The sequence below is a fragment of the Callithrix jacchus genome, chromosome X (genome assembly GCF_049354715.1).
Source record: "Callithrix jacchus isolate 240 chromosome X, calJac240_pri, whole genome shotgun sequence".
In the NCBI taxonomy this organism is placed as follows: domain Eukaryota; kingdom Metazoa; phylum Chordata; class Mammalia; order Primates; family Cebidae; genus Callithrix; species Callithrix jacchus.
The window spans coordinates 17,253,825-17,276,656 of record NC_133524.1 but is presented as its reverse complement, the minus strand read 5'-3'; the positions used below and the strand labels follow the sequence as shown (position 1 = coordinate 17,276,656).

The following is a 22,832-nucleotide window of genomic DNA, read 5'->3' as shown; positions in this document are numbered from 1 at the left end:
GCAAAGCACAAGGACCCCCACCCTCAATTCAACCAGAGAATATCTGCTTTCATCTTTCCTTGAATAAAATAATTCTTGTTTGAAAACAAAGCCACAGAAACAGTACTCAATGCTGCAAAATCCTTCTACCTTTCTTGTATGATATTAAAACAAAAACAAAGAAAGAAAGAAAAAACTAGAGCACAGGAAACAAGCCGTCAGGATTAGAGTTCCGACGTCTTTATCCTTCTTTTACAGAAGGCTTTCTCAGTCTCAACATTACTGACATTTTAGACTAGATAAGTTTGTTGTTGTTGGAAGAGGGGGTCCTGTCCTCTGCAGTGTAGGGTGTTGAGCAACATCCCTGGCCTCTACGGGTTAGATGCAAGGCAGTCCCCCTCCACAGCTGGTACAACCAAAAATGTCTCCTCACATTGCCAAAAATCATCTGAGTTAAGAACAGTTGTTTTACAGATAAGGGTGGGGTCAAAGGGAACTCAATAATTTGCCTCAGTATCATCTTGGCAGTAGAATCATTACCACAACAGTGGTTCACAAATTTTGGGATTTCACAAAATAGGAAAAATTTCTCCTCCAACAACAACAGCAACAAAAATGAAGAAAGCCAACAAAAAGCTGCCAACATTTTATCTCACCAAGAATCTTACCCCAAACTACTACCCATTATCAATTTCATAAAGGATACTTAGCAAGAGGAACCCAAAAAAACCCAAACTTAGATTTCACTACATTTAGTTTCATAAATACCTCATTCTTTTGTCCCAATTCTCTCCCCTTCCACTGCAAACTGTGCCAGACTGCAACCAGACCATAAACCAGTTTGGGGAACACAGCCCCAGAGCCTACATGAATCATGCCATTGCACTATCAGAGTTCACAGGCTCCCAAAGGGACTACTGAAAAGAAATTATGGGGTCTGTCACACTGACAAAAAAAAAATACATCTTTATTTTCCCTACTGTAACTGAAATTTAGCATTTCTACCCATTATGAATATAGGCAATAAGCCATTGTAGTATCACTAGCAATACCTGTAACTTTGTTACCTATCAGATCAGGTATTTTTATATCACATTACAGTTGTAGACATCTTTAACTAGTATTTATGCATATTACTACTTTGAAAAAGTAGTGGTTATTTCAATCACTGTTAGATGTTTTACTTAATGCATTAATAAACAAGCTTGTGTGTTTTGGGGTTTGGGGGTGGTTGCTCACTGCATACTCCACCTTTTGGGTTCAAGCTAGTCTCCTGCCTGTGCCTCCTGAGTAGCATGGAATACAAGCATGTGCTACTAGGCCCAGCTAATTTTTGTATTTTTAGTAGAGGCAAGGTTTTACCATGTTGGCCAGGATGGTCTTGAACTCCTGGCCTCAAGTGATCGGCCCACCTCGGCCTCCTCCCAAAGTGGTAGGATTATAGGTATGAGCCACCGCGCCAGGCCTAGAAGCATGTATGTTGTTTTATAACGATTTCTTTTAACTATTTTAGTGATTTTTTTCGTATAATTGGTTTCCATTATAATCCTGTGTCTTTGTTGCATTTACAACATCATTCTGAGAAGGGGTCCACACGCTTCAGACTGCCAAGGGGGCTCCTGGCACAAAAATGATGAGAAACCCTACTCTAGGTCCCTCCTAACCTTCCCTCAGTCCTCACATGTGCTCAAGTTCAGACCCTGGAAAGAAAGGTAACAGCAGGTCCAAGGGCAAATGTTTACCACATGATTTCCTCATCAGAAATTCTCTACCAGTCCTCAATTTTCACCTTCTGTTCTTCTGCCTTCCAAGTAAGATGTTTCACCATCTGTTTAACCCCAGCTCAGACCAGGGTGGAGCTAGAGAGATACTTAGTGCCGTGCAGCACCCTAGTTCAGTTGCAACTATTATAACTATACACACACGCGTGCGTGCGCACACGCACACACACACACACACACACACACACACACACACAGTTTAAGCAAAGCTCTTGAAAATGCTTGATGCAGTTTTCATTCTCAAACCTGTCTCCATATAAGAATCACCTGGAGAGCTGTTAAAAATCCTGATGCTCAGACTGGATCTCAGACAAATAAAATGAGAAGTTCCGGAGATGGACCCAGGAATCTGTATTTTTTACTTTATATTTAAAGCTCTCCACGTGATCCTCAAGTACAGACAAGGTTGAGAATCAGTGCCTGAGAAAGATGATATGCAGACTGAGATGACTTCTGTAAAAACTCCTCTGAAGTTCCAGGAGAATCCAAATTCCAATCGTTTTAGACTGAAGAATGCAGATGATTAAGACACCCTCCCCATGCATAAACATGCATCTATTCACTCATTCATTCAACCAATACACACTGAGTGCCTATAATGCCTCACAATGCAAGGGGTGCCAGATCCTCTTCCCTCCCCCTTACGCAAGCTGGAAAAGTGAAGAAGACAGACAAAAAACTGGTGAAACCTGTAAGGAATATTTACAAACTCTGCTAAGTGCTATCAGGAAACAGATGCTGGGAAAGAACAAAGTGGGGAGGAGATTGCCCTGCAGAAGCATTAACCAGCAGGCCCACCCAAGGATCACCTCACTTCCTAGGGATATGGACTTCTGCTCTGACTTACTGTTACTGTTTACTCTTGGTTGGGCATTTGATAATCCTGAAAGGATAGATATTAACTTGAAAAAAATGGTTAGCTAACAAGTAATTCCTGTCTGATGGCAATGCAAATACGTTCATCTTAGAAAAAAATACAATAGCCAGGTTGCACTTGTATTACCCTGTAGGGCGTTAATCAGGTTTATACCTAATTTAGCAATTCTATTCCAGTATCCTTTCTTTCTATGACTATAAATAAGTCTGACTCTCTATACTCTCTTGAACCAGTTTTACCATATGCTAGTCCCTTCATGAATTAATGAATCTAACAGAACTACTTTAGGCAGGATAGTAGGGACAGGCTCTGAATCCTGATGGTTGGAAAGGAGCCAGCCAGGGGAAACAGAAAGGAAGAACAGATCCCCAGGAACCCAAGATGGCAACATAAAATGGGCATATGGCTTACAGCAGGAAAGAGGTCACCCAGAAATGGCTAGAAGGCCACTGAGACTGGGGAACAGGTAGCGAGCGAGGGGTTGAGGTTAGAGATCAGGATGGAAAAGTAGGCAAGAACTAGATTGTGTAGGGCATTACAGATCAGTGTAGGAACTTTGAATATTGTACAAAGTACAACAAGCAAACTACCGGAGGGTTTAAAGGAGGAAGATGGAATAATCTGCTGTGTATTTTGAAAAGATCATACTTTCAAAAGTAGGAAAAGAGGCTGAGTATGGCGGCTCATGACTATAATCCCAGCACTTTGGGAGGCTGATACAGGAGAGTCAGGTGAGTCCAGCAGCTCAAAACCAGCCTGTGAGACATCACAAAACACCCCCATCTCTACAATAAGATATATATATTAGCCAGGCATGGTGGTGTATCCCTGTAGTCTCAGCTACTCAGGAGGCTGAGGCAGGAGGATCATTTGAGCCTATGAAGCAGAGGCTGTAATGAGCCGTGATTGCACACTGCACTCCAGCCAAGGCGACCAAGTGATGCCCTGTCCCAAAAACAAAAAACAAAACAAAACAAAAAAACAGTTGAAAGGCTGAGACAGGCCAATCACTTGAGCTCAGGAGTTCGAGACCAGCCTGGACAACATGGCAAAACCCCATCTCTACAAAAAATACAAAAATTAGTAGGATTAGTAGGAAGTGGTGGCACATGCCTGCAGTCCCAGCTACTCGGGGGGCTGAGGCTAGAGGATCCCTTGCACTGAGGAGGTCAAGGCTGCAATGAGCTATGACCATGCCATACTCCAGCCTGGGTGACAGAGCGAATCTCTCTCAAATAAAAAAAAAAAGGTGGAAAAAGAGATCACAATAGAGACAAAAGGAGGGGCTAGGGAGCCAATCCATTGTGGTATCCAGGTAAGTAGTTGAAGGTTGCCTGGTTTAGTAGGGACAAAGAGATAGAGGCAACAAGCAGTGAGATTGGAACCACACTGCTAGGACTTTTGATGGATTCTATTAAGGGGTGAGGGTAAAGAAGGAATCCAGGATGACTACTGGGTTTCTGGTTTGTACAACTGTGGATGGTGGTGGCATTCCCCAAAACGGAAAGGACTGGTGGTTAGAGGGTCATGCATATACACACAGGTGCATGGTATTCATGGCATAAGGGTATCCATCCACAACTCCCTGGGTATGACGCCCTGGGTGTGACGAGGCTAGCACACCCTTTCAGATTAGGTTCTCGCAGAGTGATCTCTTTGGCCTTCAAGATTTGTGTCATCAGGCATTAAGCTAATAGATTTCAAGCAACAAACTGGAAAATTCTAAGTGGCAGCTGAAAGTTTGGCCCAATCTTGCCCTAATTCTTATTCAACATATGCTAACTGCAAATAATTTATATTTAATCAATCTTTAAATGAAGGAAGATAATTCAGCATTAACTCTGGGTATATATAAATCTTCAGAGGTAAAAGCCAGCAATGGGTTTATAAAATAAAACTGAGAAAGCCTTATATTTGTGATAAACTGTTAATCCTTTACCCAAGTGATAACTTCAACAATCCTGCTCCCCGCCCTCAGGAAATTCAGCTGCCAATCTGGGCACAAATCAGGTAAAAGACTTAAGTCTAACTTAAAACAAGCAACAAAAGTTTATTTTGTATACAATAAAACAGCTCTAACTTTCCCAGGACAAAAAATTGGAAGATACTATAATAAAGCATTATGATCATTGACAATGGAATAAAAATTATCAGTGCCTACCACAAATCCAAATTCAATGTGATGCAACTTTCAATTAATCAAAGCAAATGATTATGTCTTACAGCAATGAACACTAAGCCTGCCTGTCAAATGACACTCCATCAAGAAACCTATTCCAAATGACCAAATTCTGTCATACCAAGGGATGCCTTTCGAGCCCACTATTTTGCCCATTCAGAAAATATTACATGATAAAAGATTACCATCAGCATCTTACTAAATAGAAAAAATTGAAACAAGGCTATTTTGCATAGAAATTAAGAGCATGGGGACTGGAAATAGATCCTGGCTCCAAATTCTACTAACCTTATGTTCTTAGGTAAGTAACTCAACCTCCCTAATGTTCAAATTTCCATATTTGTAAGATACGAACAACAGCAGCACCATAGTAGAGACTTGCAGTTGTCCTCTCCTTGCAGGCACAGGAGAGAACTGTGTTCTCCCATCTGCTCTGCGTTGAAGCAGATTAATGTGACAAGTTCTGGCCAACACAGTATGGGCAGCAATAACTTCAGTCATTTCTAGGCCAAAGCATTTAACTACTAGGGTGAGATGAGAACTGGTGTTGTGTTGGAGGTGCCACAAGATAAAGCAGCCAGGATCACATAGTCACCACGTAAAGGGCAGCTGCCCTGGGTCACACTGACCCACTGCAAAGTGGGAAATGAATCTCCATCTTGTTGAGGCACTGGCATTGTGAACAGCATTTGTTATCGCAGCTAATCCTAAGCAGTGCAAACTGACACAAATACCTAATTTAATAGGGTGTCATGAGGAATAAATGAAACAGTGTCTGGCACACACTAGCCCCTGATAAAGATTAGCATGATGACTGCCACCTCCTGATTGGTTAGTGTGAAGGGCTTGGTCTTCCACAGCCAGCCATCTATGGCAATCTTTTCAGCCATTTGGATTGTCCTACGTGGTTTCCATGAACTGGCCATAAATCCTGAATCCACTTGTATGTCAATCAGACTTCACAGGACAGGTGTGAATAGTTAAGAGGTTTTTAATCTCAGAATGAGAAAAAGGAAAAAAAGTTCCTGCGTACCTGTATGGACATATGAAAGTAATCTGTATCAGAGTGAATTATCAGAGGACCTTGGCACATCCCTTGAACTATCACCTTTTTCACAGATTTTTAAAACCAATCCTGAGGCAGTAGAAATATCACTAACAGTTGGGGGCTTCGCTTTTTGTTTAAATTGCAGAAAGTGCTCAAGCATATAGTTGGTTTAGGGCAGAGATGGCAAGATAAGAAAATATTAAATCAGAACTTTAAGAAGATAAATTCATTCTGCCAAAATTTTGGTAGCCCCCAGGTACTTACTAGCATCAGAATAGTGCTTTGGGAACTGAGAATTAAAGGCTGAGCACTGGCAGGGATGGGAAAGAGAGAAAAGGCATAGTTCCACTCAAACTCCCTTGTTACTCTTCCCCTAATCCCTAACAGAGCCTTCAATAACATTATAGATACCTCAAGTGGAAAATTAGACTCAATGTGATTATTTCCCACGGGCTCTAGAATTCCTGGCCCAATCTCATCCCGCTAAAGAATAAAATCTATTTTAACTGTAAATCAGTTAAAATGAACTCATCTCAGCTTACTCTCTGAATTTTTCCCCCATTTAAAAAAGAAAGAAACTAAGCTACCCACCTGCTAAGTTTTCTTATTTTACTTTGCAGAAGAGTTGGAAGAAGCAAGGAGAAATTCCACAAAAGTTTAAACCCACTAAAAATGGTCTTAAAAATGAGCAACTTGCCATGGACAATAAAACATATAAATGTGAGATACTCACCACATTTAATACTCTCTATCCGCACCGGGAGGCCAGATTGTGCTGCAGCAATTAATTTCAGGGCAATGTAAAATTGTGTTGGACCAAAATAACCAACCCGCTTTGCACCACACAGTTCTGTGATCTGAGAACAGACAAGAAAAACAATCCTGAACACCCAATTTCACCACAGGAAAATGAGATAAGATACATGATGAAATCTCAGGGTTTCACCTAGTGGCTAATCAAAACAGTCCCTCGAGAACCTATGTGTACCCAGTGGTCAATTTCCTCTTCCTTCCACTTGCAGGGAGGCTTTTGATTCAGATTACTAAATTCTACCTACGCACAATGTTTCAGAAGTGAGTCACTGATTATTCCTCCTCTTCCAAAGAGAAAAATAAAAGTGACAAACGCTAGCTGTTGCTCTGGTTACAAATGAGAGTGACTTTTCAGGGAGTGGATGCTAATGTTCAAAGTCTAGAAAGTCACTAGGGTGAAAAGAGAACAGATTAGTCATTACCACTACTCATGGATTATTCTAAATTAAAAGTGAATCAATTATTTTTATAAAGTCCTCAGGAAAAACAATATCCTAATCTTTGAAATTACATCTTGGGTGCTCAGTTCGAAGGAACAAAAAAGTTCCATACACACATTTTTCAAGACATTGCAATAATTGTCAGTTTCCATCCCATCACATAGAACAATAACATCCTCCTCCCCACCTAGATTGAACTCAAATGTTACTTTTCTGTACCTCCTTTCCACCTCACTGATACAGCTTATTTTCCCAGTATATTCTCAGAGTATTCTATCTAAGTATCTATTAATGTTCATCACATGATACACTGCCTTAGACTTGCTTCAAAATAAAAGGAGGAAGGGGAAGAGGTGTGGCACGTGGGTGAAAGAAGCATAACCAAAGTTAGTAATTGTTGAAGTTTGGTGATGGGTGTGTGCTTTTGAAAATCTCCATATTCAAATTTTTGTGACTATTTCCAAATTTATGACATTATAATTATCTGCTTATCTCTGCTTCCCATTAAAATGTCTTCTCTTCAAGGGCAGAGGACAACTTCCATTCATCTCCTAGCATAAGGATAGGCACCCAAGATACAGTCAATAAATTCTCAATCAAGTGAATGAAACATACCCTTAAAAATAAAATATCTCTGAGTTTTATAACATAGCCCTCATTGTGAATATATACATTACACATCTTACACATCTTAAGATATCCCACACATGGAAAAAAACACATCAACACTAGTATAGTTCCAACATCAAGATAGTTGTCTTGCAGAATAACTCCTAATATTAAGAAATTGTATTGATGATAGACTGGATTGGAAAAATGTGGCACATATACACCATGGAAATATGCAGCAATCAGAAATGATGAGTTTGTGTCATTTGTAGGGACATGGATGAATCTGGAGAACATCATCCTCAGCAAACTGACACAAGAACAGAAAATGAAACACCACATATTCTCACTCATAGGTGGGTGATGAAAAATGAGAACACATGGACACAGAAAAGGGAGTACTAAACACTGGGGTCTATTGGGGGGAAAAGGGGAGGGCCAGTGGGAGGGGGAGGTGGGGATGGATAGCCTGGGGAGAAATGCCAAATGTGGGTGAAGGGGAGAAGCAAAGCAAAGCACACTGCCATGTGCGTACCTACGCAACTGTCTTGCATGCTCTGCTCATGTACCCCAAAACCTAAAATCCAATAAAAAATTAAAAAAATAAAAATAAAAAATAAAAAAATAAAACCTCTTTCCTTTATAAATTAAAAAAAAAAAAAAAAGAAATTATAGGCCGGGCACAATGGCTCACATCTATAACCTCAGCACTTTGGGAGGCCTCAAGGAAGATCGCTTGAGGCTAGGAGTTCAAGACTAGCCTGGGCAACACAGAAAGACCCCGTCTCTATTTTTAAAAAAGAAAAAAAATAGTAATCCTTGGTATGTGGAAAAAAATAACAACTGCATTTTCAGTGATTGTTAATTTACTATCAAGTTAACTTTCAGTTGCTCCATTACCGTAACTACCACATCAAACTGGAAAGCTCTTTACTACAGATAACTGAAATTGCTGGTAAAATATTTATGGTACTTGAAGACTAACACCCTAATCTGACATTAGCAAACGACCTTATTTACCTTGAAAACTGTCCCTTGGTCCCATATCACCAGTAGAATCATTGCTTTGGAGCCAAAGTAGAATATATACACATAAGTGAGTAAAGCCCATAGGTTACTTTTCTTGCTCTTTGTACACCAAACCTCCAAGAGACATGCCAACAACATTCTGAAATATTCAAGCCTCAAGAAAGAGAAAAGAATTATAAGCCTTTGGAACTTACACATAGAGCCTCATAAGCCTAGGATTTCTGAATTTAAAACAACAAAAAAAAAAACACAACAGGTTAGTTCTGAAAGGTGTTTTTCATTCATCTGAAAGGTGTTTTTCTAAGTTTAAAGTCTCCATGGAAAAGCTCTAAGTTGTGGGCAGAAATGGCTAATGGTATCTAAAGAAAATAAGGTGGAAATAAAAAACAAAGTTTATTCCAGATACTCAATTAGTAGAGATCTTTTATATCATTGCTCCTTCAAATAGTACAAATCACTGAGCTTTCTTCAAAATAAAGGGAAAAAATGAAAAAATTCTACTCCTTTTCTTTAGTCTAAATTCCAAACCTGTAACACTTCCAGCTGGATCCATCTTAGGTTATACATTGTGCAAATTCCTAATGCAGAATAAGAACCTATGGACTAGTGTTTTCTCAGGTGGAAGGCAAGAGATGAAAAAAAGGAATAGACGAAATCAACTTCCTTACAGCTTACAGACATACACTAAATGGCTGGGATGCTGGATACAAATCAGAAAAATTCGCTGACCATTTGGAAGAAATCTGAACAAAGTTCTGGAAGGAGGTTGAAGGCCACCAAAATAGCTTCCCTCCTACCTAATTCTGCAAGATTAGGTTACTGTGCTGAGTAACCAGTCCACACATTCTCCAGTTTGCCTCAAATAATACTTTTTTTCCAGGCTGAAATCTAATAAATTTTCAGAACTGTTCAAAGGTTTAAATAAGCTTTTCTCTTTCAAGTATTATTACAATAGCAAAGACCTGGAATCAACCCAAATGCCCATTGATAATAGACTGGATTGGAAAAATGTGGCACATATACACCATGGAATATTATGCAGCAATCAGAAATGATGAGTTTGTGTCGTTTGTAGGGACATGGATGAATCTGGAGAACATCATCCTCAGCAAACTGACACAAGAACAGAAAATGAAACACCGCATATTCTCACTCATAGGCGGGTGATGAAAAATGAGAACACATGGACACAGAAAGGGGAGTACTAAACACTGGGGTCTATTGGGGGGAAAAGGGGAGGGCCAGTGGGAGGGGGAGGTGGGGAGGGATAGCCTGGGGAGAAATGCCAAATGTGGGTGAAGGGGAGAAGCAAAGCAAAGCACACTGCCATGTGTGTACCTACGCAACTGTCTTGCATGCTCTGCTCATGTATCCCAAAACCTAAAATCCAATAAAAAATAAATAAATAAATAAAATAAACAAATAAGTAAAAAAAAAAAGTTTCCTTAGAAATATTTAAAAATGTAAAAACTCTTAGTGGGAGGGCCTGGAAGAATTCTCCAAGAGCACCCCTATTTTCTACTCTCCCTCTGCTCCAGCTAGCAAAATCCAGATTCTTCGCTCTTGCCTCGACTGTTTCAGGTCCCATCCCCAGACACACACACCTTCGCACACCAGCTTCCATATTCTATGTAATAATTCACACATTAGAAATAAGATTTTGCTTTTTTAAAGAGAAAGGATGTTGTAATTCTTTAGAAACATTCTTTGAAAACATCTTATGCATCTGTGAACACATAATGATCCAAGATGTAAGCTATTCCTACCTTGCAAATCAATTTTGGAAGCTATGTTATCTTTTAAATCCCCCAAGATGCCATTTAATTTAGGTCTAGTAAGCCTACAATAAACTATAAGCCAAATCTAGTCCAGATGCTAAATGCAGGCTATATTGGCATAGGTTATGGCCCAGATCTGATTTGTCAGCATTCTTGGCCCACGGCCCAAAACTCACCCCAGTAGCAGGGAAGACTCAGCCTGCCACTCTGGCTCAGATGTAATCTAAAAAAGGAGAAGACTCTGGGCAAAAAAAAAAAAAAAATCAGGAACATCACTAGTGGAAGCAAGGATCAGCACAGCATCCAGAAACTATTTGGCAATATCCATAAGAATTAACAATTTACTTTTTGACCTAGCAATTCTATGGCTAGAAATTCATATTCCATTTTACATTAGCAAAATGACATATGTATGTGGTCATTAATACAGTATTGCCTAAGTCACAGACTAGAAAACACTTAGAGGTCCACCATCTAAGATATTAGTTTAATTAATTGTGGTTGATCCACACAATGGAATTCTAAGCAGCTCTAGTGGACATTTGCCGTATCTGTGACTTCAGCATCTTTTGAAAAGCCTTTCTCTATTTGCAGAAATTTCACCTATTACAAGTCCCACCTCCCAGTTTAAAAGTTGAGAATAAAATTCCCAGACTCTATTGAAGCTAAGATGTAAATGTGTCACCTAGTCTCCGCTAATCAGACACATCCACACCAGACTTTGCTTTAGAAGTGAGAAATATAAGGCAAGAGGCTCTGCTCAGAGCTTCTACTTTTGCAGGTGTCACTGCTAGGCTGCCTTCCTCATGCAGGAGTAGAGGTAGAAGCAGTTGTACTCAAGTCAAATACCTAGCATCTGCTGTTCAGTGGAGGCAGCAGCATGGGTGGCTTCCACTTAATACTAATACTATGTGTGTCTTGGGGCTTTGTTTCTGTGCACTCAGATGCCAGCCTGTTCCTGCAGCCCTCCAAAGGGTCCCAGGAGTTATCTAAAATCCTAATCCCTTTTTGACTTAACCTTCCAGGCTGGATTCAGCTGTTTGCCATAAAAACCACCAATTAACAAAGAAAGAGGAAGCTCTTTAAGTACCGATATAGAAAAAATCATCATGCCAAAGCATTAAAAAAAAAAAGCAAGGGCCGGGTGCGGTGGCTCAAGCCTGTAGTCCCAGCGCTTTGGGAGGCCGAGGCGGGTGGATCACGAGGTCGGCAGATCGAGACCATCCTGGTCAACATGGTGAAACCCCGTCTCTACTAAAAACTACAAAAAATTAGCTGGGCACGGTGGCGTGTGCCTGTAATCCCAGCTACTCAGGAGGCTGAGGCAGGAGAATTGCCTGAACCCAGGGGGCAGAGGTTGCGGTGAGCCAAGATCGCGTCATTGCACTCCAGCCTGGGTAACGAGAGCGAAACTCCGTCTCAAAAAAAAAAAAAAAAAGAAAGAAATTAATGACATAAAGTAAACACACACATATACAAAAGCAGTCTTCACAGTAGAACTGAGTTAAAATACAAATATGGCTCAGATTACAAAAGAAAATTAGTTTTAGCATTCTGGCCCAGGTTTCGAGGGTCTGCATATCATAGAATTTTTGTACAGCTGGAGGCAGAGAAATCTCAGGTGAACACAAATGTACCGCCAGAATTATATAAAGCTTTAACTGGTTCTGGCAACTCAAACTTATCTTACCAGCCAAAGGATTCGTTTTTCAGATAACTCATGTATTGACATTTTTAGTGCTTTTCAAAAATAAAATTACAGATTGAGGTTATTTGGTATTTTTATGTTTGTTGGTTTCTGTCCATTCTATATTTTATATGGAATACTTAATATTTTATGCACACATGCACACACATACTCACACTTATTTTTTAGAGAAACAAGTGCCTAAGTGAGAGGAGTAGAGCAAGCAAGGACATTTAAGTAAATAGAACACCAGTATATTACACATAGATCCTCCACGTGCTTCCTGGGGGAATGAATGAATGGAAGTTCAGTCTCAGATCACACTGAAGTTCTCTTTCTCAAGCCCAAATCTAGATCAATTGAGATCCTCTAGCATAGAGCTAAACTCATGCCAGAAATATCCATTGTTGGTGGGATAGGCAATCTGACTTCATTCATTTGGTTTCTTCATGGAGTTCCCAGTGAAAACCCAATCCAATTGTTAAAATGATAAATGTACCCCTCTGACATTCTGGCAGCTCCCTCTGAGGAAGCTGGCCCTATTCAAAGCTGGCTGCTCCAAGGTACATTAAAGCTGGGGAAGGGCCCTGTTTATGACTGTTCTCCGCACAACAAGATCTCATGGTGATGTACCATCAGGTCCCATGCATCACCATGGCAAATCTAAATGGCTTTAAGGGGCTCTGCCTCAACTAACCAGAACCAAGCACCAAACCTGTCTTGCTATTGGCCCCTCCTTTGACCTAACAGCCACATTATATTGACCAGACTGACCTCTTTCCATGACTAAATCCCTGTTCTGTGTCCAAGGTATACCCAACCATCCTCTTCCCTCTCTAGACACTCATCACTTTAAGGCTTTGTCTTGCTCTTATCTGTCTTTGTCCTGCACTTCATCCCCAGCTACCTACTGGCACTTTCCTGATATCCAAATCCACAAACCTTCCCTACTCTTACATCTCTTGCCACTGAGCAATGCTTGCCAGATAGACATCCCTAGGAGTCAGGCAAATCTCCTCCTACTACCTAGAATCACCTGTAGACACTATTTCATCTTCTTAAACTTTCCACTGACTGATTTGATACAATCTACCCATCCCCCTAAATTGACAGTCCCACCACAATGCATGAGCTTAGATCTAGGTTTTTATTGCTCCCAAGATGTTTTATCCCAAGTACAGTTCACTGTCCACAGTTATGAACAGGGTAGAAGGGCCCGTCTCCAGCTTTAGCACCCTGGAGCAGCAAGCTTTGAACCAGGCCAGCCTCCTCAGAGTGAGGCTGCCAGAATGTCACGGAGGCAAGAGGTGCAATTATTATTTTAACAATTGGATTAGGCTAGGTGCAGTGGCTCATGCCTGTGGTCCCAGCACTTTGGGAGGCCGAGGCAGGCAGATCACCCGAGACCAGCCTGACCAACGTGGAGAAAGCCCATCTCCACTAAAAATACAAAATTAGCCAGGCATGGTAGCCCATGCCTGTAATCCCAGCTACTCAGCAGGCAGAGGCAGGGGAATTGCTTGAATCCAGGAGGCAGAGGTTGTGGTGAGCCGAGATTGTGCCACTGCACTCCGGCCTAGGCAACAAGAGCAAAACTGTCTCAAAAAAAAAAAAAAAACTATTAGATTGGGTCTTCACTTAACAACTGAGAGAGATTCAACACAAAAAGAGCAAGCACTGTCCTCAAAGAGTTTGTAATCTGATTGGGGAGTATGCATCTAAGAAGTTTGAGGGAAATGATCAACATTTATTGAACATCTATTACACACTGTCTAGGCATTGTGCTTTTCTGTGTATTATTTCTAATATTTAAATGAATCCTACATGAATGGTAAGAATTCCAGAGTTCAGAGAAGTTATTAGAGAAATTCTTAAAAACTAGAAACCATCTGGATTGAAAGATCTTACCGCCCAACAATTGGTATTATGAATGTTACATGAATCAAATTCACTGTGCAAATAGCCAACCCCTTAGATTCACACAGATACCATTCATTCAGTTCTCTTAGATGGCACACGATGCCAGTGAATGGAGTCTCTGGGCCCACCAACTGAAAGACACATACTCTTTGTACCTTAGCAGCCAGAGATACATCCAAGTTAGGCCCCAATATTTCCTTGCTTTACAAATGGCTATCAGCACACATCTGTGAGAGAGGGAGCAGGTGTAAGGGGAACAACCTCAGAATTATTTTCTCTCAATAAAACTTAAGAACAAATCACAATGCTGGCTTCATCATAAGTGTGCTGAAACCAACTGAGCTAACCAGAGGATACAATAGAAACAAATGAACATTTGCCATTTTTCTTTTGGCTGCCTGATATCAGAACCCCTTGCCAGTGTTTATGAAATTTTCCACCTGCTTTCAGCTAAATAAGCTGAAAGTGTCAGATTCTCACTTTCCTGATTTCTTTTCAATCAGGATATAGGCACAGGACTTAAGTTCTGCCAGACACCACCCACGCAAGCATTTGTTTTTGTGTTTATTAATATTTCAATAGCTTTGGGGGAACAGATGGTGCTTGGTTACATGGGTAAGTTCTTAAGTGGTGATTTCTGAGATTTTGATGTACCCAGCACCCTAGCAGTGTACACTGTACCCAATGTGCAGTCTTTTATCCCTCTTCCTCCCACCCTTCCCTCTGGGGCTCAAAAGTCCATTGTTTCATTCTTACGCCTTTGCATCCTCACAGCTTAGCTCCCATTTATAAGTGAGAAAATACAATATTCGGTTTTCCATTCCTGAGTTACTTCACTTAGAATAATGGTTTCCAACTCCATCCATGTTGCTGCAAATGCTATTATTTCATTCCTTTTTATAGCTGAGTAGTATTCTATGGTGTATGTATGTGTTTATGTATATATGTACATATATGTGTACATATACATATAATACACACACATATGCAAAACGTATTTTTCTTTATTCACTCGATTGATGGGCATTTGGGCTGGGTCCATATTTTTGCAATTGTGAATTGTGCTGCTATAAACACACAGCATACAGGCATCTGAATCAGTAATGAGTGCTGCAAAACAGCAAGAATAGTAGATGATTGTCTTCTACTGACAGGAGCAACATCCAGTTCCAGGGGCAGCCCCACACCCAACGTCCAATGCAGGCAATGTTGGTGGTGTAGGTGGAGGCATCCAATATTCAGTAGCTACCAATTCTGTGAGGTTATCTGACTGTAGTTCCAGCAGTACTGCCCCCTAGTTGTGCAGTTTTCAAGCCTTGTCCCCAGTCTTCCTAAAGAAAGATGGAGCTACCTAATGTCCTGCCAATAAACTGCTTTTCTGCTTAGATTAGCCATAGGCAAACTCTGTTATTAACAGGACTGTGTTACTGAGAATCCTAGGTTTTATAGAGGACAGGTCAAAGGTGAGCCTTGATCATTCCAGAGCTTTCAAACTTGGCTGTATCAATTATCTACTGTTGTATAACACACCACCCCAAAATCTAAGTGACTTAAAGCAACAGCATTTATTTAATTCACAATTCTGGGGGTCAGTAATTTGGGCTGAGTTCAGCTGGGCAATTATACTGATCAAAGGCAGGCACCATTGATCTCAGGTGAGAGTCACTTATGCTTCTGCAGTCAACTATTGGGTTGGCTGGGTACTTCCATTTTCCTCCACATAGTCTCTCTTCCTCCAGGAAGCCAGCCAGGCTTTCTTTTACAAAGTGGCAGAGTTCCTAAAGCAGCAAAAAACTGAAGCTCTACCTCACGCCTAGGATCAAAACCCACACAAGGTCTTTTCTACTCTATCCAAGGGTCAGACCAAATCAACAGGACAGCCAGGATCCTAAGGATAGGGAAATGGACTCTACCTCTTGATGGGAAGAATTGCAAAGTATTGTGAGATTTCTGCAATATACCATACCTGACTATTTGATAAACTGCACAATGGTGAGGGTGTCACAATAGAGATAATCCTAGGAAATTCTCATTTATTAGAATTGCTTATACCTAGAATCTGTGCTCTCATCACTATTTCCATGAACCATCACCAACTTCAGCCACTGATACAACAATAGCTAACTAGAAGCAATGAACACACAGGGCTGAACCAGCAAACACCACAGCCTGTAAATAGTTTGCACAGGTTAGGCCCCGTGAATCTCTTACCCTGTAGGACATACTAAAGAGCATGGGCTATAGTCATGTGCCATGTAACACCAGCTCCATGGTTTTGGCCTTTCTCTGAACCTCAGTTTTCTTCCCCCAAAACTCAAAAACAACATTTTCTGCATAAGAAAATAAATAATCTGATCACTTCAGACAGAGGACTATTAATATCCCTAAGTTACAGAAAAGCCTAATATAACTGTAATGGAATCTAAGGCGGCTCTGCTCTGAATTTGTTTATTACGATCTTTAAGAAGTTTAACCAAATCCCCCTACCAAGAGACACTCAAATTGGCAGACCCCACAAACATTTATTTAATTAAACTAGATGTCTCCTTGACAACTGTTGAACTGAGAAAGGAAAGACTCCTGCAAGAAGTCTCCATGGAAACTGCCCAGTCCTTGCATCTACCATTCACCTTATACTTTGGCTGGCATTCAAGCACATCAAACCAGCAATAAAAACATAAGGAAGTTGGAAGGGCTTTGGGGCAATGAAGAATGTCTATGTTTCATACAGTGAGATTTTTTTCCTGGAAAAAGAAGGCAGAGTCAGTCCAAATATCTGAGGACTCAGAATAAGAAGCCTCTAAATGTTCAACACATTTTTTTAATACCCCATGTCTTAGTTTGTTGAGGCTGCTAGAACAAAATACATTAGCCTCAGTAATTTATACACAACAGAAATTTCTTTCCATTCTGGAGGCTGGAAAATCTAAGATCAAGGTGTCAGCAGATTCAGTGTATGGTGAGAGCTCACTCTCTGCCTCACAGACGGCACTTTCTTGCTGTGTCCTCACATACTAGAAGGAGCAAACAAGCTCCCTCAAGTCTCTTTTCTAGGAACACTAATCCCATCATGAGAGCTCTGCCCTCATGCACCTCCTAAAGGCCCCACCTCTTAATACTATTGCATCAGAGACTAGGCCTCAACATAGAAATTTGGGGGAGACACAAATATTCAAACCACAATACCCTAAAAACAGTATCAAAAACATAGTATATCAGTTTCCTAGGGCTGCTTTAATAAAGCACGACAAATTGGGTGGCTTCAAACAACAGAAATGTATTTATTATCTCACAGTTCTGAAGACTGAAAGTACAAAATCAAGGTGTCAGCAGGGTGGGTTCCTTCTAAGGGCTGTGAGGGAGAATCGGCTCCATGTGTTCCACCTGGCTTCTTGCAGCCCCACCTGGTCCCTGGCTTGTAGATTCACTGCTTCAATCTTCGTCTTCATAGGAGGCTCCCACTGTGTGTGTGTGTCTTCACCTGACTGCCTTCTTATAGGGACACTCGTCATATTGGATTAGGAGCCCACCCTACTCCAATATAACCTCACCTTAACTTAATTATATCTGCAAAGACCCTTTTTCCAGATAAGGTCACATTCTGAGGTACTAGGGGTTAAGACTTTAATATATCTTTTTGTGGGGGACACAATTCAACCCAGAACACACAGCTTTTACATATTTTATTTTACCTATCCACTAAACATATGTTAAAGCCAATTGATAGCTCCATTTATGTTGTGGCTTAATCTAAATAGAAGGTTCATACTTGGTCACACAGGCACACCTAGCTACAATGAAATGTGGGCAGTACAACCTTTACTCTGGGCATCCAGGAGCCCAGCTCAAAACTGGAGTTTCTACTGCAAAAGAGAACAAGAGAATGAATATCTCTATTACATAGGCAAGGAAGAATCACTTGGGAAAAACAAGTCTAGTGTCTAGATACCATGGCCCTTAGGTGAAAACCCACTGCATAAATGAAATCATAAAAGTTAACTGTGCTCAGAAAAGACCTTAGAACTGAGATTTAAAAACTGGTTTTTTGTCTAGCAAAAAACCAGAGGCAAGAGACACTCAAAGGGCACACAGTGAAGAACATCCCAAATTAGAAGCACTTGAGGGGAAAAGTCAATCATACACCTTTGCACGGGGACTCACTCACATGGACCCACATGTCTCCATTTCATAACAAAACTAAGTCAGAACTTCAGAACACCACCAAATACAAAAGTGCTACAGTACTTAGTATTTGAGATTCTCTGACTCTGATCCTTTTAGATCCTGGGGGGGGGGTTTCTTAGTTTTTTAATTAAACTTTTTGAGACAATTGTTTTATATGCAGAGGTAATAAATGATACAGAGAGATCCTATGTACCCTTTCCCTACTTCCTTCCAATAGTAACATCTTGCAAAACTATAGTACAAAACCATAACTGCAATGTTGACATTGATACAGTCAATAGAGAACATTTCCACGCCCACAAGGACCCTTCAGGGTGCTTTTTTTTTTTTTAATTCTGAGATAGAGTCTCACTGCTGTCGCCCAGGCTGGAGTGCAGTGGTGCAATCTCAGCTCACTGCAATCTCCACCTGCTGGGTTCTCCTGCCTTAGCCTCCCAAGTAGCTGGGATTACAGGCACCTGCCACTACACCCAGCTAATTTCTGTATTTTTAGTAGAAACAGAGTTTCACCATGTTAGTTAGGCTGATCTCAAACTCCTGACCTAGAGCAATCCACCCGCCTTGTCCTCCCAAAGTGCTGGGACTACAAGCGTGAGCCACCACACCCAGCCTCATGATGCCTTTGATAGCCATCCATTTCCTTCCTGCCCTTGCCCCCTCAACCCCTGGCATGCACTAATCTGTCCTCCCTTTCTACAATTTTGTCACTTCAAGAATGTTATATAAATGGAATCATGGTATTTAACCATTCAGGATTGGCTTTTCTCACTCAACATAATTTATCTGGAGGTCCATCCAGATTGTTGCATGTATCAATAGTTCCCTCTTTTTCACTGCTGGGTAGTATTCCATGCTATGGATATACCAGTTTGTCTAACCACCCACCCATTAAAGAATAGACGGATTGTTTCCATTTATGAGCTATCATGAATAAAACTCCTATAAAACATTCACATACTAGTTTTTATATAAACATAAATCTTCGCTTCTCTGGGATAAATGCCCAGGAGTGCAATTGCTGGGTCATAGGGTAGTTACATGTTTAGCATCTTTGTTTTTCAGAGGAGTTGTATCATTTTACATACCATCAGCAAAGTATGTATGATTCCATTTCTCTAGAGCCTTGCCATCATTTGATGCCATCACTGTTTTTTATTTTAGCCATTCTGATAGGTATGTAGGGATAGTTCACTGTGGTCTGAATTTACATTTCCCTAGTGGCTAATGATGTTGAACATCTTCTCATGTGCGTATTTGTCAACTGTATATGCTCTTCATTGAAATGTTCCTTCATGTATTTTGTCCACTTTCTAACTGGGTTGTTTTCTACTGTTAAGTTTTGTAAGTTCTTTATATATTCTAGATGCCAGTCCGTTGTCAGATATGTAGTTTGCAAATATTTCCTCCCACTCTATAGTCTGTCTTTTCATCCTTTTATCAGGTCTTTCTCAGAGTATTTTTTATTTTTATGAAATCCAACTTATCAATTATTTTATGGATCATACCTTTGGTGTCAGGTCTAAGAACTCTTTGCCTAGGCTTAGATCCCTAAGACTTTCTCTATTTTTAGTTTTATGTTTTACATTTAAGTTTGTGATACATTTGGAGTTATTTTTCATATAATGTACACTATTTACAGCAAGTTTTTTTTTTTGGCATATTGATGTTCAATTGACCTAGTACCATTTGTCAAAAAGTCTATCTTTCCAGGCCAGGTGTGGTGGCTCACGCCTGTAATCCCAGCACTTTGGGAGGCCGAGGCAGGTGGATCACGAGGTCAAGAGATCGAGACCATCCTGGTCAACATGGTGAAACCCCATCTCTACTAAAAATTAAAAAAAAAAAATTAGCTGGGCACGGTAGTACGTGCCTGTAATCCCAGCTACTCAGGAGGCTGAGGCAGGAGAATTGCCTGAACCCAGCAGGCGGAGGTTGTGGTGAGCCGAGATCGTGCCATTGCACTCCAGCCTGGGTAACAAGAGCAAAACTCCGTCTCAAAAAAAAAAAAAAAAAAGTCTATCTTTCCTTCTCCATTTAATTGCTGTTGCAATTTTGTCAAAGATTAATTGGGCATATTTCTGTTGGTCTATTTCTAGGTTCTTCGTTCTGTTCCATTGATCTATACATGTATCCCTCCATCAATATCACACAGTCTTGATTACTGTAGTTATATGTCTTAAAATATTGCAGACTGATTCCTCCTGCTTTATTTTTCAAAATTGTTTTAGCTAGTCTAGTTCTTTTCCCTCTCCATATAAATTTTATTATATCTATATCTACAAAAAATCTTACTAAGATTTTGATATGGATTACATTAAATCTGTATATCAATTTGGGGAAGAAATGATATCTTTACTATGTTGATTCTTCCAATCCCAGAATATGGTATGTTTCTCCATCTACTGAGACCTTTGATTTCTTTCATCAGCATTGTGTAGTTTTCAGCATACAACTCCTGTGCATGCTTTGTTAGATTTATACTGAAGTATTTTTGAGTGAATGTAAACGGCATTGTGTTTTTAATTTCAGCGTCCATTTGTTAATGGCTAGTATGTGGATATACAACTCATTTTTCTATGTTTATCTTATATCCTGAAACCTTGCTGAACTCACTTAATAAGGTCTAAGAGTTATTTTGTAGATTCTTCAGGATCTTCTATGTAGACAATCATGTCATCTGCAAATAGAGACAGGTTTTTGTTTTCTTTTGTTTTCTGAAACAGGGTGTCACTCTGTTGCCCAGGCTGGAATGCAGTGATACAATCATGGCTCACTTGACCTCCCAGGCCCAAGTGATCCTCCCACCTCAGCCTCCCAAGTAGCCGGGACCACAGGCATGTCCCACAACACCTGACTAATTTTTTTTTCACTTTTGTAGAGATGGGGGTCTCCCTACATTGCCCAAACTGGTCTAGAACTCCTGGGCTCAAGCAATCTTCCTGCCTCACCTCTCAAAGTATGAGCAACTATACCTGACCAGTTTTATTTTTTTTACTCTCTACTCTGTATGCTTTTTATTTCCTTTACTTGCCTTATTGCACTGGTTGGAATTTCTAGCACAATGTTGAAAACCAGTGATGAGAACACACATCCTTGCCTTGAAAATGATTCCAGGTATAACCTCAAAGATATAGCAAGACATGAAGGGAAAATAAATAAACAAATATACAAAGTTCCCAGTGTCCTACTAACTAATACCAGTATGTAGCACAGAAACAAAATCTATTTTAATCTAAGAGAATATAAACAAAAATAAATATGTAGATAAATATAAACAAAAATAAATATGTAGATAAATCTAAATTAGGAGTTGTCAAAGTAAGGCCTGCAGGCCAAATCCAGCCCGCTATCTGTTTTTGTAAGTAAATTTTATTGGAACATGGATACACACAATCATTTAAATGTCTATAGCCATTTGGGCACTATAAGAGTGTAATTGAGTAGTTGTGACAGAAACTATACGGTCTGCAGAGATTAAAATATTTGCCATCTGGTGTTTACAGAAAAAGTTGAACTCTGATTAAATAAACAATATCTGGATAAAATAATGATGTCTTGTAGAGTTTAATATATAGTACTAAAATACAAGGCAATAAGTCAAAAGGAAGGATAAGTGGAGTTAAAGGTCTTTGCATTATCCATGGGAAAGACAAAGGTAAACATTAATGCTAATAATTTTTTCCCAAAACATCCCCTAAACACATCTTCTTAGAAAGATTAGGTAGAAAAACTTCCATCTATCCTCTTCCCATTGTTTCTTCAGTCAAATCAAAGTAGAGTCACTCATTCACTAGCATCACTGGGCAGCAAGGTGCTACATGTCTCTAATAAATTCCTCCTTAAAATATTTATAAGATGGCCAGGCATGGTGGCTCACACCTGTAATCCCAGTACTTTGAGAGAGGCTGAGGCAGGAGGATCACTTGAGACTAGGAGTTCAAGACCAGCCTGGGCAACAAAGCAAGACCCTGTCCCTACCAAAAAAATATTAAAAATTAGCTGGGTGTGGTAGCTTGCCCCTGTAGTTCCAGCTACTGGGGAGGCTGAGGTGGGAGTATTGCTTGGACCCAGGAGGTCACGGCTGCAATGAGCCATGATTATACCACCACATTCTAGCCTGGGTGAGAGAGCAAGATCCTGTCTCAGGAAAAAAAAATCTATAAAGTTACTAACCAGTTCCAAACCATCTATCCCCTTACTTTTCACTGCTAGGGTGACTAACCATCCTGGTTTGCTGGGGACTGAGTAGGTTCCTGGGATGTGGGACTTTTAGTGCTAAAACCAAGAAAGTCCAAGTTGGTCACTCTACTTCCAATAGCCCACAACAGTGAAACAAACTAAGTGGAACTTAGGTCGTTCTTCTCTTTTCCATTCATTTCTAGTGAGGTCACTTCTAATGACCTAAGTAACTTAATGAACTTAAACTCATTAAAATTAAGTGCAAGTGCAAGCCTCACCTACAGAAGTCACTTACAATTGCTCCCCCAAATGACGCCTTTGAAAGCAC

General features: G+C 40.3%; 1 protein-coding gene across 15 annotated transcripts in view; it reads right to left on the bottom strand.

Annotated features, from left to right (window-relative positions):
* Positions 1 to 22,832, bottom strand: part of REPS2 (RALBP1 associated Eps domain containing 2) — a 248,826-nt gene that overhangs the window by 183,333 nt on the left and 42,661 nt on the right. For all 15 annotated transcript variants that reach the window (XM_035289249.3, XM_035289252.3, XM_035289256.3 and 12 more), the window contains exon 2: positions 6,598 to 6,721. In XM_035289249.3, coding sequence (XP_035145140.1) covers positions 6,598 to 6,721 — 124 coding nt within the window. The remainder of the gene's footprint in view (positions 1 to 6,597; positions 6,722 to 22,832) is intronic.